Source organism: Protopterus annectens, chromosome 17.part0 (genome assembly GCF_019279795.1).
Source record: "Protopterus annectens isolate FY-2018-M chromosome 17.part0, PAN1.0, whole genome shotgun sequence".
Classification (NCBI taxonomy): domain Eukaryota; kingdom Metazoa; phylum Chordata; order Ceratodontiformes; family Protopteridae; genus Protopterus; species Protopterus annectens.
In genome coordinates this window covers 355,292,590-355,308,480 of record NC_056751.1, presented here as the reverse complement: position 1 = coordinate 355,308,480, position 15,891 = coordinate 355,292,590, and the positions used below count along the sequence as shown (strand labels likewise).

The window sequence follows — 15,891 nt, the reverse complement described above, 5'->3', positions numbered from 1 at the left end:
CAGTGAAATGAGATTCAGTGAAATGAAGTTTTCAGTGTTGTGAACTTTATGTGATTTGGTCTCAGTGAAATGAATTTTGAATTTCAGTGAAACGGGATTTCTGTGAAGTGAAGTAGACCCATATAGATATCTATATGTATATATATATATCTATATATCTATACATATATATATATATATATATATATATATATATATATGTGTATATAAATATATATATATATATATATATATATATATATATATATATATATGTATATCTATATATATATATATATATATATATATATATATATATATATATACAGATATATATATATATATATATATACATATAGGTCTATGTCAGAATAGCCGAGTTTTCAAAAACTCGAAATTCATATGGTCAAGACCACATGACTGAATTTCCGAAAACTCGAATTTAAAAAAAAAAAATAAATAACGCACGCAAAAAAATATTTTTTTTTAACGCTTTTGCAGGGGGGCTCCGAGATCACATTACATTAGGGAAAAAGGTAAATCTCCAGGTTCTCTTTGTACTGTAATCTCCATTCAAAAGCTTTGGGTTTTCAAAAACTCAATCATATGGCCTCAACTATATGAATTTCGAGTTTCTGAAAACTCGATCAACTGATAGACACCTATATATATATATATATATATATATATATATATATATATATATATATATATATATACATATATATATATATATATATATATATATGTATATATGCATATATATATTTATATATATATATATATATATACACATACATATATCTATCTATATATATATATATATATATATATATATCTATATATATATATATATATATATATATATATATATATATATATATATATATACACACACACACACATTCTCTCTCTCTCTCTCTATGTGTGTGTGTATATATATATATATATATATATATATATATATATATATATATGTATATGTATATATACGTAAATAAATTTATGCAACACACACACATGCACACACGCACTCTCCATATATCTATATGTGTGTGTGTGTGTGTGTGTGTGTGTGTGTGTGTGTGTGTGTGTGTGTGTATATATATAGACTTTATTGTTAATACACTAACTTTGGTGTTGGAGCATAATGTTTTCAGGTTTCAGGATCAGTGGTATCTCCAAAGCAAAGGAACAGCAATGGGGGCTACTTTTGCCCCCACATATGCAGACCTGTTTATGGGTTTATTTGAAGCCCAGTATATTTATCAGGAGGGTTTTGCATTTAAGAAACAACTATTGATGTGGCGGAGATACCTAGATGACTGCTGAGTGATATGGAATGGCACTGTTGGAGAATGGGATATTTTTGTTCAATATCTCAATAAGAATATGTTTGGGATTAAGTTTACAGGTAAAATAGACCTGTTCATGGTTGATTTCCTGGATGTACATGTCACTAAGACACTTGATGGTACTGTAGTTACTACATTACACAGGAAACCATTCTCAAAAAATTCTTTGTTGTCGGCCAACAGTTGCCATCCACCACACATCATTAATAATATACCAACAGCTCAATTCCAGCGTATTAGACGGATTTGTTTGTCCAATGATGATTTTGAATGCCAAGCAGCAGCTTTAAAGCAGAGGTTTCTGGACCGTGGATATCATGAACCCATATTAAATACAGCTTATTTAAAGGGTAAAGAGTTAGACAGAGTTAAGCTATTACAACACAAAGTTGTGGATAATGTGAATCAGACACCTGTAGTTAGATTCATTACAACCTATGGAAGTAACACATTTAAGATCAAGGAGATTATTTCTAAATACTGGCACATTTTTACTAGTGACCCCTTCTTTTCAAATATTATACCAAATAAATGTCAGTTTGGTTATCGACGGGGCAAAACTCTGGGACAACATTTCTCAGGCTTCAAGAATGAAGTCTCTAGTTTTATGAATGTGCCAGTGGGTCGTCCAGGATGTACTTTCTGTGGGAATTGTAGATATTGTAAATTAGTGTCTAGAACTTCATCATTTACATCAGTTAATACCAGTAAAGTCTATGACATTAGACATCATATTAAATGTACTAGCTCTTGGGTTGTTTACATGGCGGTTTGCCAATGTGGGGCATTTTATGTAGGGCAAACGTCATGTAGTTTCAAACAAAGAATTGCACTTCACATCAGTGATATTAAATGTAAACGTATACGTAGTGCTTTATATAAGCACACTATACAACATCAAGCTTCTCATTTCATTTTTGTGGGGATTGATACGTTAAAATCAAGTAATATTAATGAACCCTTGCGACATCAGCTACTTACTAATATGGAGCGTAGGTGGATTATTAATCTTGGGGCACTTTTTAAACCGGGTCTTAATGACCATTGGTGATTTTGTTTGGGGTTATTTTGCCATATATTAGAATGTATATGTAAACTGTTAGGTGTTTTAGTGTAATATCACATTTAGCTGATGTTATTTAATATATGGTCAGTTTTTAGTTTCCCTGGACAAAGTGATATGTGTTTGTTTAGTCACGTAATTAGAATGTTGCTAGTTTATTTTTGGTAGTCCTTGTATTGCTTTTAATAATTTAGGGTAATAAATGTTAGACATCAATTCTTACTATATGTAAGTGATTGCCATATGTTTGTATACAGTAGGGCACTTTAAGGAGGCGTGGAGTTGGCTTCTATACAAAATGCGTGCAATCACGTTAGTCTGCACCTACTGATGACGCTCTTTGTAGCGAAACCGGTTTGGGGATTGTGCTTCTCACAATAAAAGCTTTTATTTAAGCTAGTGCTGCCTGTGTCTCCCGTTATTGTGCTGGATTCGTTTTTGGTGTTTAATATATATATATATATATATATATATATATATATATATATATATATATATATATATATATATATATATAAACACACATATACATATAGCAGATACGGTGCTCATGCCTGTTCAAGTGATTTAATATACTAAGTCTGTACTTCTTCTATATTTCCGGTTTATACAGCATTTTCCCCTGGATCTCTGCTGAAAATGTGCTTTATTCGGTCAGACTATTCTGACATACAAATATAAACAAATAAAGAAATCATATTACAGTTAGCAGTCTCTTTGTAACATGTTTTCTTAAAGTTGCCAGCACCTCCCTCATGATAGCAAAACAGATAAACATCTATTCAATATTCTGGAAACAGCACTCTTCTTGGGTAAAACTACAGCCAACAGCTCAAAGATGTGGTGTGAAGGACCCTTTTGCCTTGGGTTTTATCCCTACAAATAAAAAAGAAGATAAAAGGAAAGGTTTAGGAATAACTCTAGCACCACTTTAGGATGAAAAGTGGACTAGTTCTTTAGAGACACCTGATCAGTCAAATATAGTTCCCTACAAACAAAGGACTGAAGCTGACTACCACACCTTATAAGAGACAGCATCAGACCTGTTGAACCAGCAGACTCAAACTTGATGGCCAAGTCTCTCAAACTAGAAATTTAAGTGAAAAACAGAGAGGTCTTCACAGATAATGTAAAAAAAAACTTTAAGGAACTTATTCACCCACCAGAAAAAGATGACAGTTCTGCCTCTGCAAACTCACGATGAGAAGAAATGCTGGAAGCATGCATCTTGACCATGGACTAACTAAGACTTAAATAATAGAAATGCTTGGGGTAGAGCAGAACCACCTGCAGGTTAAATGACTGATGCAACATAGTATAACTTCTCCATTTCATGGATAACCTCTTCTGTTTAACCGAATAAGTCTAATGGGTGGAAGGCTTCCTCCAACTTCAATTACCTCCAAAGCATTATAAGGGTGGTCAAACAGGTGCAAGGAATCTAAACCTGAAATCATATAATGAGATGGAATTGGACGTCATCCCATGGGGGTACTTCATGGGTTATGCTGGGATAGTTTCCTGCATTCCCAGGGATCTGACATCCTGAAACTACAACCCTTTTGACCACCACAGAACTAAGAGGATAACATTTTAGTCTTTCTTCTCCAGTGTTGTGATGAGGTGTATAATAAGGTGAAACACTGGAGAAGCATATTGCTACTTTTCTTGCCACAAGAAGAATCATCATTTACCATCAACTGCTGTTTTCCCTAATTAGCTAAGAAGAACTTGGAGAGGACCGTATTATCCTGGCTGATGAAAAGGTCAGCCATTGGAGTGCCCAAGTGCTGTAAAACCTTGACCAGATAAGACTCTTGAATCTTCTGTTCCAGAAGATGACTGGAAGAAAAGCTCAAGGAATTTGTCATCATGTTCACCTCTCTTGGATCATGACTGACTGCGAAAGTAATGCCTCTGTTTTTGGTCCTATTCTAGACTTACATCAACTTTCAACACAGAGGACAGGCATATGTGATACTCTGCTTGTTTAGGCACCATATGACAGACTGGTGTTAGACTGGTTCAAGACAGACTGCGACCTTAGTGTCCCAATCCAAATCCTTCAGAGCAAGACTGCCTGTAGCTCTATGTGGTTTATGGGACATCCCTCTCCCAAGATGCCTGTGACCCCCTGAATTGTGAGAGCTAGGTACAAAACACTCAGTAAAGCAAACTAATAGTCTCATGAGTGGCACTGTGGTACAGTGAGTAGTACTGTTACATCACAGCAAGAGGTTATCTGGTTCAGCTCTTGGCTAGGGTGCCTTCTGTTCAGAATATGCATGCCCTCCATATGCTCTACTGGGTTTTCTCTGAGTACTCCTGTTTCTTCTCGCGTCTCAAAATCATGTCGTATTTGGACTGATTACTCTACACTGTCCATGGGTGTATGCGTAATATTCAACCAGGGCCTGACAATCTATTTCCATTTCCTTTTTGCTGTGAAAACTCTGTGGATGGCATCAACTATTCACTGGGTCACTATATGGACTTGAATGTGACTTAACGGCAATGAATTGATGGAAAGACAGTATTATAAGTTGTAAATATCAAAAAGAATATAGCTTACAGTGAATTAATGCTCCGTATGAAATGCACAATTTCTTGAAAATCCCATTTTTTCACAAATTCACACAGTCTAAATTTGTGATTTTCTGCCACTTTTCCTGGAAAATGGAAATCAGTGTCCCTTAAGATGACAAAGTAATATCACAAACAATTTAACAAGTGCTATGCTTGGAAAACTATTCTTTATAGCACAATATACACAATTATGGAATCTGCAGTAAAGGACTCCTACCATGCATTGCATGCTTCTGATCAGTTAGCAGCTGTGACAGTGCCCAGAAGGCATCCTCTTCATTTAAATACATCAGCAAGATGGCCGCAATCTGACTCATTCCTTGGCAGTAGCTCACCTCCTAAGGAAGCAGAATATCTAGATAAATATTTCATTTTTTACCATGTCATATAACATACAAATTAAACTGTACCCCATCTGCACTCTCTACAGCTGTTTGCAATTAAAGTGAAAGCTAAAAAGTGAAACTAAGTTTCTAGGTCATGTATCATAAAAGACAAAAAAATGTGAAAATGAAAACACTAGTACTGTGCAAATTCACTAATGCTCAAGAAATAATTCTGGCATGCTTGTACAAGCTGAACTTAGAAATAAACAGTATGGGAATGACAGTACGTTACCAGTGCAGTAGATTACACTGTGGAGTACTGTCATGCACACTTCAAAGCATCCTTTAACAATGACTTTAAAAGGGATATTGCAACAGACTGAAAGTCAAGATAGGCCTCAACTACAGAAAAAAAAATCAAAGAATCATCTCAACTTCAGTGGTGAGTAAACCCAAATGTTATAATTTGTAGTTTGTTGTTAAAAGTAATCCTCTCCAAAGTAGGATCACTAGGTATTCAAAGAAGTCATGTAGCCATATTCCTTGCATTTCATCTTCCATTTGCCAGTATCTGTTATTATTTTACCACTTTAATTTAACAGTAAAGTTTCCTTCTCAATTAGGCTAATGCCTGCCTTCTGACAAATCTCCATTGCTGTCAGTTAGCACAATCTTATATAAAGTCAGTGTCACCAGATGTCATCTTCAGTTCTTCGGGTGAGAATTTCAAAGTAAAACTTTTTTTTGCTCAATATTTTTAGTGGAATTTGTAAATGGTGCATAACTCAAAGAATATATCAGTCACTTAAATCTTCTACCTTTTTCTCTCATTTTAGGTGCATGTACAGTCAAAATATGTTGTCTAGCTGGACATATTCCCCATCCTTGTTCTGATATGAACTGTTTAATGTATTGCCCTTTTAAGATCTCTCTTTTTTCTTCTCTTTCCTTGCAATGCAGTCATCCTCAAACCCCCTTTACAGAAGCAACTCTTCCCAATCTCCTCCAACTCTACAAGACCCAGATCGTTCATTTTTGTTTTGTAGGACAGCCATGTTTTAAAAAACATGTTTTCATCAATATGCACTTATCCCAAAAGGCAGTATCTTCTTGTTCATTCGGGCTGCCCTCACAAACCGACCCTTGACCACTGCCCTTTTCTGTGATATAGGGTGCAAACTGTCAAAGTGGAGAAAACTGCTCGAATAAGGGGGTTTCCTATAAATTTTGGAGGTGAATCTTCTGTTTGTATTGTCCTTGCTCAACCATATATCCAGGTAAGCTATGTTCACATCATTACTCTCACAGGTGAATGCAAGAAACATTGTTGTTTGATTAATACATGCCAAAAAATGGGGGATGTCATGAGCTGCACCATCCCACAGAATGAAAATATCATTCAAAAAGCATGTGTAGAATCTACATGATGAAAAAAAGAGGAGTTAAATAAGAACTTTTTTTCCCATTGTATCATAATAATGTTGGCAAAAAGACCTCCATATGTTGCACCGGTGGCTACCCCTGCTTGTTGTAAGAACAAATCATATTTAACAAAATAATTTTTCAGTACAATCTCCAATAAATTGACATAAAAAAGGAGTTATGTACTTACCATAACATTCCATGTTTGTAGTCCATCTCACCTACATTCTTGCTGGATGGGTTTGGAGCCGATACTTGGCTCTAACTCGGCCGATGCTAAAGCTCGAGAGCTTTTACTGGCTCGAGGCTAACCCTATCCCATGGTGCTTCAGGGCAATTCCCCAGATCTTGTTTGCAATCAAGTAACAGGGTACATAATAGTCAGTAAACTCTCAATAACTATGCACATACAAACAGAACGCATTGTATTACTATCCATGCCAGGTGGACAGACCATTACAACCAGGTCAGACAGCATAATGTATAGTTCACCAGTTCCTCCAGGAAACAGGAATGTGGGGTGGGATGCAAGAATGTAAATGAGATGGACTACAAATATGGAACATTATGGTAAGTACATAACTTCTTTATGTTATGTAGTCCTATCTTTCTGTAATTCTTTTGCTGGATGGGACAGCGTCCCTAGCACCTTTATCCCGGGTGGCTCAAGCGAAGAGACTCTTCAGCACAGTGGACCCAAAGGATGACCTGTCCAGGAAGGCCAAATCCAATTTGTAATGAGTGACAAAAGTATGAGGTCTTGCCCAAGTAGCTGCTGCACAAATGGTATCAATTGGGAGTTTAGATTTAAAGGCATATGAAGTAGATACCGCTCTGGTTGAATGGCCTTTTACTTTGGCTGGTAATTGTCTGCCAGCAGCTTTGTAAGCAAATGCAATGCAGTCTGAAAGCCATTTAGACAAAGTGACCTTAAAAACAGGAAAGCCTTTATTTTTGTCTGAAAAGGAAACAAATAATTTGTCTGATTTTCAAAATTATTTAGTCCTGTGCAGGTAAAACCTGAGAATTCTGTGGACATCCAGTTGGTGTAGTCTGTACTCTGATTTATTAGTATGATTTGGGAAGAAAACTGGTAGTTCAATAGTTGTGTTGAGATTATGCTCATACCTTAGGAAGGATCAGTTCTAAGTGAGACTCTATCCTTGTGGAAAACAATGTAAGGAGGTCGAATGGTAAGGGCTTGCAATTCTGAAACTCTCCTAGAAAATGTTATAGCCACTAAGAACAATGTCTTCCAAGACAAGAATTTCAGATCCAATGAAGAAGAGGGTTCAAAGGGTGGAGAAATTAAAGCTATAAGAACTAGGTTTAGGTCCCAGGGCTCCGGTGGTTGTCTGATTGGAGGTCTGAGAAGAAGGACTCCTTTCAAAAAGGTTTTGCATAAAGAGTGGGACATGATTGGATTTCCCATGTAGCCAAAATGATAATTAGAGATGGCGGCTAACTGAACTCTAATAGTAGCAGCTGCAGCTCCTTCATGAAAAATGGATGCCAGGAAGGACAGGATAGACTCTATAGGAGCTGAGTAGGGATCTATGTCTTGGTTTGCTGCCCAAAAGGAGAACCATATCCATTTACTGGAATACAATTTCCTAGTGGAAGGTTTGTGTGAAGAAATCAGAATGTGTTTGACTGTAGGGGAAAGGGAAACACACCTGGCTATTCGTGGAACTGGAGCAGCCATGCTGTCAATTTCAGGGTTCGGATAGTAGGATGGAACTGACCTGACTGATGAATCAGGAGGTCTGGAGATGGTTCCAGAATCCATGGTTCCTCCAAGAGATAGGGCCACAGGAAGGGGAACCAGACTTGGTGAGGCCAGTAAGGAGCAATGAGTTCAACAATTTTGATTTCTGAATCACTTTTGGATTGAGAGGAAAAGGTGGAAAAGCATAAAGGAGTTCCGGAGGCCAATTGTGGACCAGATCATCCCGGATGGGGAATTAGGGCAAAGTAGCTGCTGCATTTGGTGTTCATGTACATGGCGAATAGGTCACAGCAAGGCTGGCCCCTTTTGTGAAAAATCTCTTCTGCAACTTCTGAATTCAGGGACCACTCGTGAGGCATCAGAATTGCTTGACTGAGTTTGTCTGCTATCACACTGGACTTCCTCAAGATGTGCGTTGCTACCAGAAAGCATTGAGTGTCCATCACCCATTTCCATACTCTTAAAGCCTCTCGACAAAGTGGGTAAGATTTGGTTCCCCCTTGCTTATTTATGTACCACACTACAGACATGTTGTCTGATTGAATCGTAATTGTCCCAGTGGGAAGAGAACTGTGAAGTGCTTGCAACGCATATAGCACCACTCTCATCTCCAGAACATTTATGTGCAAGTGGTTATCGTGATCCTGCCAAGTACCTTGGACCGTCATTCCCAGATGATGCCCCCCCACACCCTATCTGGGAGGCATCCATGGTCAAGACTGCATTTTCTTGAGGGGGAGCAAGTGGACGACCTACATGAAGTTGATCCATATGTAACCAACATGTTAGATCTTCTTGCAGGAGTTTGTGATGAGTATTTGGTGAGACAGGGGGAGATCCTGCATTGACCACTGGGCAAATAGTAGCTACTGAAGTATTCTCATGTGCAAATGGGCTAGGGGAACTAAGAGAATGGTGGAAGCCATAGTTCCTAGGACCTGAAGGACTATCCTGGCCTGTACTTTGTCTCTCTTCAGCAAGAATCTGACTTGGTTGTGTAACAATTCTATCCTTTCTGGTGTCAGTTTTGCTGTCATGGTGGTTGAGTCTATTTCTGACCCTAAGAATACAATGCGCTACGATGGAGATAAGGCTGATGTTTCTAGGTTTATTGTAATGCCTAATCTGGCGCACAAGGATAGAGTCTCGTCCCTGGTTCTGATTAGTTGGTGCTAGGTGGTAGCAGTGAGGAGCCAGTTGTCTAGGTACAGAAACACCTGGAATCCTTGATGTCTCAGGTGAGCTGTTACCTCTGCCATGCATTTGGTGAACACTCTGAGGGCTGTAGTGAGGCCAATGGGCAGTGTTCTAAATTTAAAATGACTGGCTCCCAGCCGAAAGTGTAGGTGTCTTCTGGAGCGCCTGTCCATTTTGATGTGGTAGTATGCATCCTGAAGTTCTATTCAGCACATCCAATTGTCTTTCCCGATAAAGGGAAATATCGACTGCAGAGTGATCATTCAGAACTTCAATTTCTTTACAGACTTCTTGAGTTTGCTGAGATCTAGAATTGATCTCCAGTCCCCTGTCTTTTTTGGAACTAAGAAGAATCGTAAGTTCCAGATCGTATTTGCTCTGTGGGGACTTCTTGGATTACTTTTATTGCAGCAATGAGATGACCTCTGATGTTGCACAGTCTAATTGAATAGGTGGCATGTCTGTTAGAGACTAGTTTACAGGGGGAATGGAAACAAAGGGAATACGGTAACCTCTGGATATTATGGTTTGTACCCAACGATCTTGGGAAATTTGTAGCCAGGCGCTTGGGTACAGTGAAAGACAACCCCCGACTGCCTCCAGAGATGGACAGTCAGGCAACCCCTCAGGGGCAATGGAAGGGATGATCAAAGAAAGTATCTCTATCTCCCTGATGTTGCAGACCTCCTCTGCGGCAAGGGTGGCGTCTTCCATTATATCCTCCCCCTCTGCCTCTAGGGGAGGTTTGACCTTGTGCCTGAGGGGAAACCTTTTTGGGATTTATGGAACCACATTTTCCCTCCAGTTTGACCCTTGGGATAGGGTCTAGAAGGAAGGGAGAAACGGACTCCGACAGCAGATAAGGTTTTTCCCTTCCTGCTCGCACCTGGTCAAAGTCTCTTTTACCTGTCGTCCAAAAAGAGTTGAACCATCAAAGGGGATGTTTGTAAAGGAAGACTTAAAGGATTCTGTGAAGTTACATACATGCATCCAGGAAGGCCTTCTAAGAGAAATTCCTGCTTCAGCTGCCCTGCTCGCTCCGTCCGCTACTGAGCCCTGAAGGGTGTCTCCCAACTCCTTCAGGAGATCCCTCTGAAGTCTAGTAAAATGGGACACGTAATTCAGTGATCGTAAGGTAAATGCTGCTGAAGAGAAGGAATGCCTTCCATACCTATCCATCATCTTGGACTCTTTATTAGGAGGATGGATATTAGAAGATATCTCGGACAACTCCTTTTTCATGGCTGTTGCTACCAGCATAGCATTCACAGAAACTCCCTTAGAAAGAAAGGACTTACCTTCTGGTGCAGTCATAAATTTGTTTGGCCTCCTCAGCACAGGCTCCACTGTGTCCAGGGAGGTCCAGGCTTTCTGGGATATGTCCCCCAAGAGTTGGTCATAAGGTGGTGTTACCCAGGAGGTGGAAGGTCAGGAACTAAAAGCCGCAAGGTACACTGATTCATCCTCAGTAGGGTTACAGGTCTTCCAATCATCACTCTTTCTAAGGATTTCCAGGATGTCAGCAAAGGTGACATCCTCACAGGGGGATCTATGGGACCCTTCTGACTCATCCAAATCAGTGTCTGACATGACAGACTCAGGTGAGTCAATGTGCTTCCTCTTACAAAGTCTCTTCAGAGGTAGGTCTCCAGTGGGATAATCTGTGGAGGTCTCAGAAGAGGGTACACCTCAAATGGGGGCTGCTTGAATCTCTGATTCCCTACGCTGAGGGGGTGGCAGGGGAGAAGAGGTTGCTGGTGAGACGTCAGGTCCAGAGGCAGGGCTTTGGCACTGGACAAAGCTTTCTCTATTGGTTCGAAGGCCTTTCCACCTTGCTCTGAAGATGACCTCCGCTCCAAGGAGATGAAAGGTCGACTCCGAGCAGGAGGGACTGGTTCTGAAGCAGATGTGGGAACCGAGCTCAGTCAATCTGAAGCACCGAGAAGGAGGGTCGGTTCCGAAGAAAAAATGGGTGACTATCTCTCTCGGAGTTGACTCGAGAATGTCGGCTCCCAGATCCCTCTGCTCCAGACTGAGCCACTGAGGATAGCGTTATCGGTTCCAAGGAAGCAGGAAGAATTCTCGGAACAGAAGCATCCAACACAGAAGAACCAGAAGTGTTCAACTCCGAGAGCGAAGCAGTCGGAGGAGAAGCAGTAGTCTGGAGATGGGAAGGCTCTGAAGCCTTTGGGTCCGGAAGAGCTAACTTTTTAGCCAGAGCTGGGTCACATAGCAACCTCTTCACCACCTGTTCAATATCCTCATCTGAAAGCATCCTGGAGGAATGGGTGGAGACAGAAGGAGATCTCCTCCTTTCTAAAATAGGAGACCTCAATGTTGGTGAAATAGGGTCAATAACTGGTGAGTGTCTCAATGCCGAAGGTTGCCTGGGCACTGAAGAAGTGGACGGCACCAAGACAGAAGAAGCGGAATCGGAGCCAGAACTCCTTGGCTCCGTCGCTTTAGACTTCTTAGATGGCTCCGAAGCTGGAACCGAAGATTTTCTCTTCACAGTTTTGGGAGATGTCTGACCATGTTCCAGCTGTTCCTGGAAGGAACTATTCATAAGACCCCTGTCAATTAATTTACGTTTTCTCTCATTAAGAACCCTAGTACTGAAGGCATGGCAAAAGGTACAGGGTTCTTGTAAATGAGCCTCTCCCAGACAGCACACACAGCTAGTGTGACTGTCAGTCAATGACATTTTTTTGTGAACACTTGTCACATTTTTTGAAGCCAGAAGGGCGGTGTTCCTTGTGTTCTCTATCTTTTTCTTTGGACATGCTGACAAGAAAACAAGGCAAAAATCAGTTATAACTATAACAATACTACTATAACTAATGGCAAAGTTATGAAGAGAAGAAAAGTTTTTTTTTTTTTTTTTTTTTATAAGGAAAGAAGGGCTAGCACTCAGGGAGGAAAGGCCCTCTAATTTAAATGGGCAACTACGGCCCTCTAACTAAAACGGGCCATAAAATCCTAAAAAGGTGGAACAGGGGATCAAACACTCAAAACAATCACACAGTAAGTAGATAATAACTATTTATATAGAAATAAGAAGAAAAATATGAGAAATAAGATTTGTCAAAAAAAAAAAACCTGCTACTTAGCCAACAAGCCAGTAAGGAGACAACCTCAAAGCTTTTGCGGCAAACGAGATCTGGGGAATTGCCGTGAGGCACCATGGGATAGGGGTTAGCCTCGAGCCAGTAAAAGCTCTCAAACTTTAGTATCGGCCAAGCTGGCTCCGTACCCATCCAGCAAGAATTACGGCGAGATAGGACTACATAACATATTTAATTTGGTCTTGTGGGATATTCTTCTCCATCAAAAATTCAGGAAACCATTCCAGTCCTAAGTTGTGGAGAAGGCCCAAATACAAGTCCTTGACATCCACAGTGATAAGGATCTATATTAGAACACCGAACATTCAAAATGTCGAGTGTTCTAATATCGAAACCTATGAATCGAAAGTTTAAAACATCGAACATTCAGAACAGCGAATTTTTTCCTAGGGAAAAAAATTGCTGTTCCAAAACACATGCACGTAACACAAGCACAACAAATTAACAGCAATCTGCACACATACATCTAAACCCTTACACCTAACCCTACACTAAACTACACATACACCACTAACTATCCACTTACCTTAACCCAAACCCTAAGGTCTGTCACTATCGCACAGTCATCTCACCCGCACCCTAATCTTAACTCACCTACCCCGCCCTAACCCTCATGTCCACACAATCGCACACTTACCTGACCCGCACCCTAACTCTAACTCACCTAACCCGCCCTAACGCTCACGTCCACACAATCACACATTTACCTGAACCCGACCCATAACTTTCCACCACAGCGCTGAAAATACCGAAGCAACAGAAATGGACAACCAAATTCTTTCCCTAGGAAAAAATTTGGTTTTCTGTTTCTTTGATATTATCAGCGTTTGCTGAAAACGGGTCGATATTAAAACACTAGGCATTTTGAACGTTCGGTGTTCTAATGTAGACCCAGTGATAGAGGTGTATGTGTCTTTGAAGGGAGGGTCATTCATTTTTTTGCAAATAATTCCCTCAAATCATGGCAAACATGTGGCTCTTGGGTAACCAAACGTTTTAATCTAGTGTACAAAAATTTGGCCAAGGTGGGGGTGATAGAACCACGGCCATCAACAATTGGTCGCATAGGTGGTTGATTTTTGTTTTTCTGGATCTTAGGCAAACCAAACATCTGGGGGATCTTAGAATGCATCACATTTAGATACTTATAATCATCAACTGAAATCTGTTGGTCAATAAATAAGTCATTTAGAAGTGCCTTTATTCTATTGTATGCAACATTGGCCTCATTCACAGACACCTCCTTATAGGTGTCAGATGCAAAAATGGACCTCATTTAAATATTATAGTCACACACATTCATCATGGCCAATCCACCCCCCCCCCCCTTTGTCAGGTTGCATGGTCCTGATGTCTTCGTTCCTTCATAAATCATTTAATCTCACTGTTTCTTCTCTAGAAAGATTCTATTTGAAAGTATGTTTTCTTACTTTGCCATCCAAACATGCCAAGTTACAAATATCCAACTCACAGATTTTTTCAAAACAGTTAATCACAGGGTGAATCAGAGGATTACAAGTGCTGGATATCCTTAATGGTTGCATTGCTGATCCCACATTTTGAAACATGACCATGAAATTTAATTTTCTGGAATATTCCTTAAGATCCATGAGTGTGTTTGCAACATCCATGTGCCTGTTAGGTACAAAAGTTAGACCTCAAGCAAAAAAACCCCCATGACAAGCATCGACGTTAACAGATGAAAAACTGTAGACAGTGAAATCACTGGTAGAATTCGTCATGGTGGTCATGAGGATAGCATACATGTAGTAACATCAGGGACTGGACTTAATTCCACTTTTTGCAATTCCAGCGCCCATTCTGTCTCCTGGTTCCACACGTTCAAATTTTGTATTTTGGAACAAATGCCTTCCAACAGTAATGAAAGCCCATGGACCTTTTTACTGGAAACACATGAATTATATTAGCAGCTATGTTTGAATGCCAATAATTGGCCTGGACTCAATGAACATGTTTTAACACCATGTCTACTTAATTGAAAAGCACTGAAAGATGAGCCCTAAATACAGGATTTACATTTTACATACTTTTGCCTTAATTTTTCTGATTTTATAGGGAATGCATTGTATACTATTTTTTATATATACATATATTTTTATACAGTTTTCCTTGTTTGCAAATTTTGTCAGTTGAATTGACTCAGTGCTACACAATGTGAATTTCTTTGTGGTGGCACCGATGTTTCATTTCCTGGCAGCCTGGCAGTCATGTGATTGAACACAAAAGTTACAGACTGTGTGTGTACTTCCAGCAATGTTTACTTGATGAAGTTCATGTATATTTGTGAATGAAAGCTCTTATTTCTCATAGTTTTAAACTTTTAGTTATGTACTCACCATAACTTCAGATGTTTGGGATCCATCTCGCCTACATTCTGACTGATGGGTTCGGAGCCGATCCCTCGGCTCCGACTCGGCACGCTTATGCCAAAGAGCGAAGTCTCTTATTGGCTGAGCTTACTATATCCCAGGATGCACCACTACCAGTCCCCCAGATCTAGTTTGTCCGCATACATGCACACATGCACGCTCTGATTATATAACATCGTCAGATGAACAAGATAAAAACAGTAGAACTCAAACCGTTCAATCTCTTCTGATCTCCAAGGCAGGGGGAAGGAGGGTGGGTATTAGGAATGTAGGCGAGATGGATCCCAAACATCTGAAGTTATGGTGAGTACATAACTAAAAGATGTTATGTGATCCTATCTCGCCTACATTCTGACTGATGGGACAGCGTCCCTAGCACCTGAATCCTGGGTGGCTCACTGGAAAACACTCCTGAGTACCGTGGAACCAAATGATGCTCGTCCTTTAGATGCCACATCCAATTTATAGTGGGAAATGAAAGTGTGCGGATTGGACCAAGTAGCCGCAGCACAAATCTCTGATATAGCGAGCTTGGAATGAAAAGCTATAGAAGTAGCCATAGCTCTGGTAGAGTGAGCTTTGATAGATGTTGTAAGTTGCTTATTCGAAGAAGAATAAGCCTGAGTTATGCAATCTCTAATCCATTTGGAGATAGTAGCTTTTGTGATGGTTTTACCCAATTTATTGTCTGAGAAGGACACAAACAACTGGTCTGACTT

At 39.8% G+C, this 15,891-nt stretch overlaps 1 protein-coding gene across 1 annotated transcript in view; it reads right to left on the bottom strand.

Moving 5' to 3' along the window:
• Positions 1 to 15,891, bottom strand: part of LOC122791697 — a 1,032,604-nt gene that overhangs the window by 472,488 nt on the left and 544,225 nt on the right. The window contains exon 8 of the mRNA XM_044059589.1: positions 5,201 to 5,321. Within this exon, the coding sequence (XP_043915524.1) occupies positions 5,201 to 5,321 (121 nt within the window). The remainder of the gene's footprint in view (positions 1 to 5,200; positions 5,322 to 15,891) is intronic.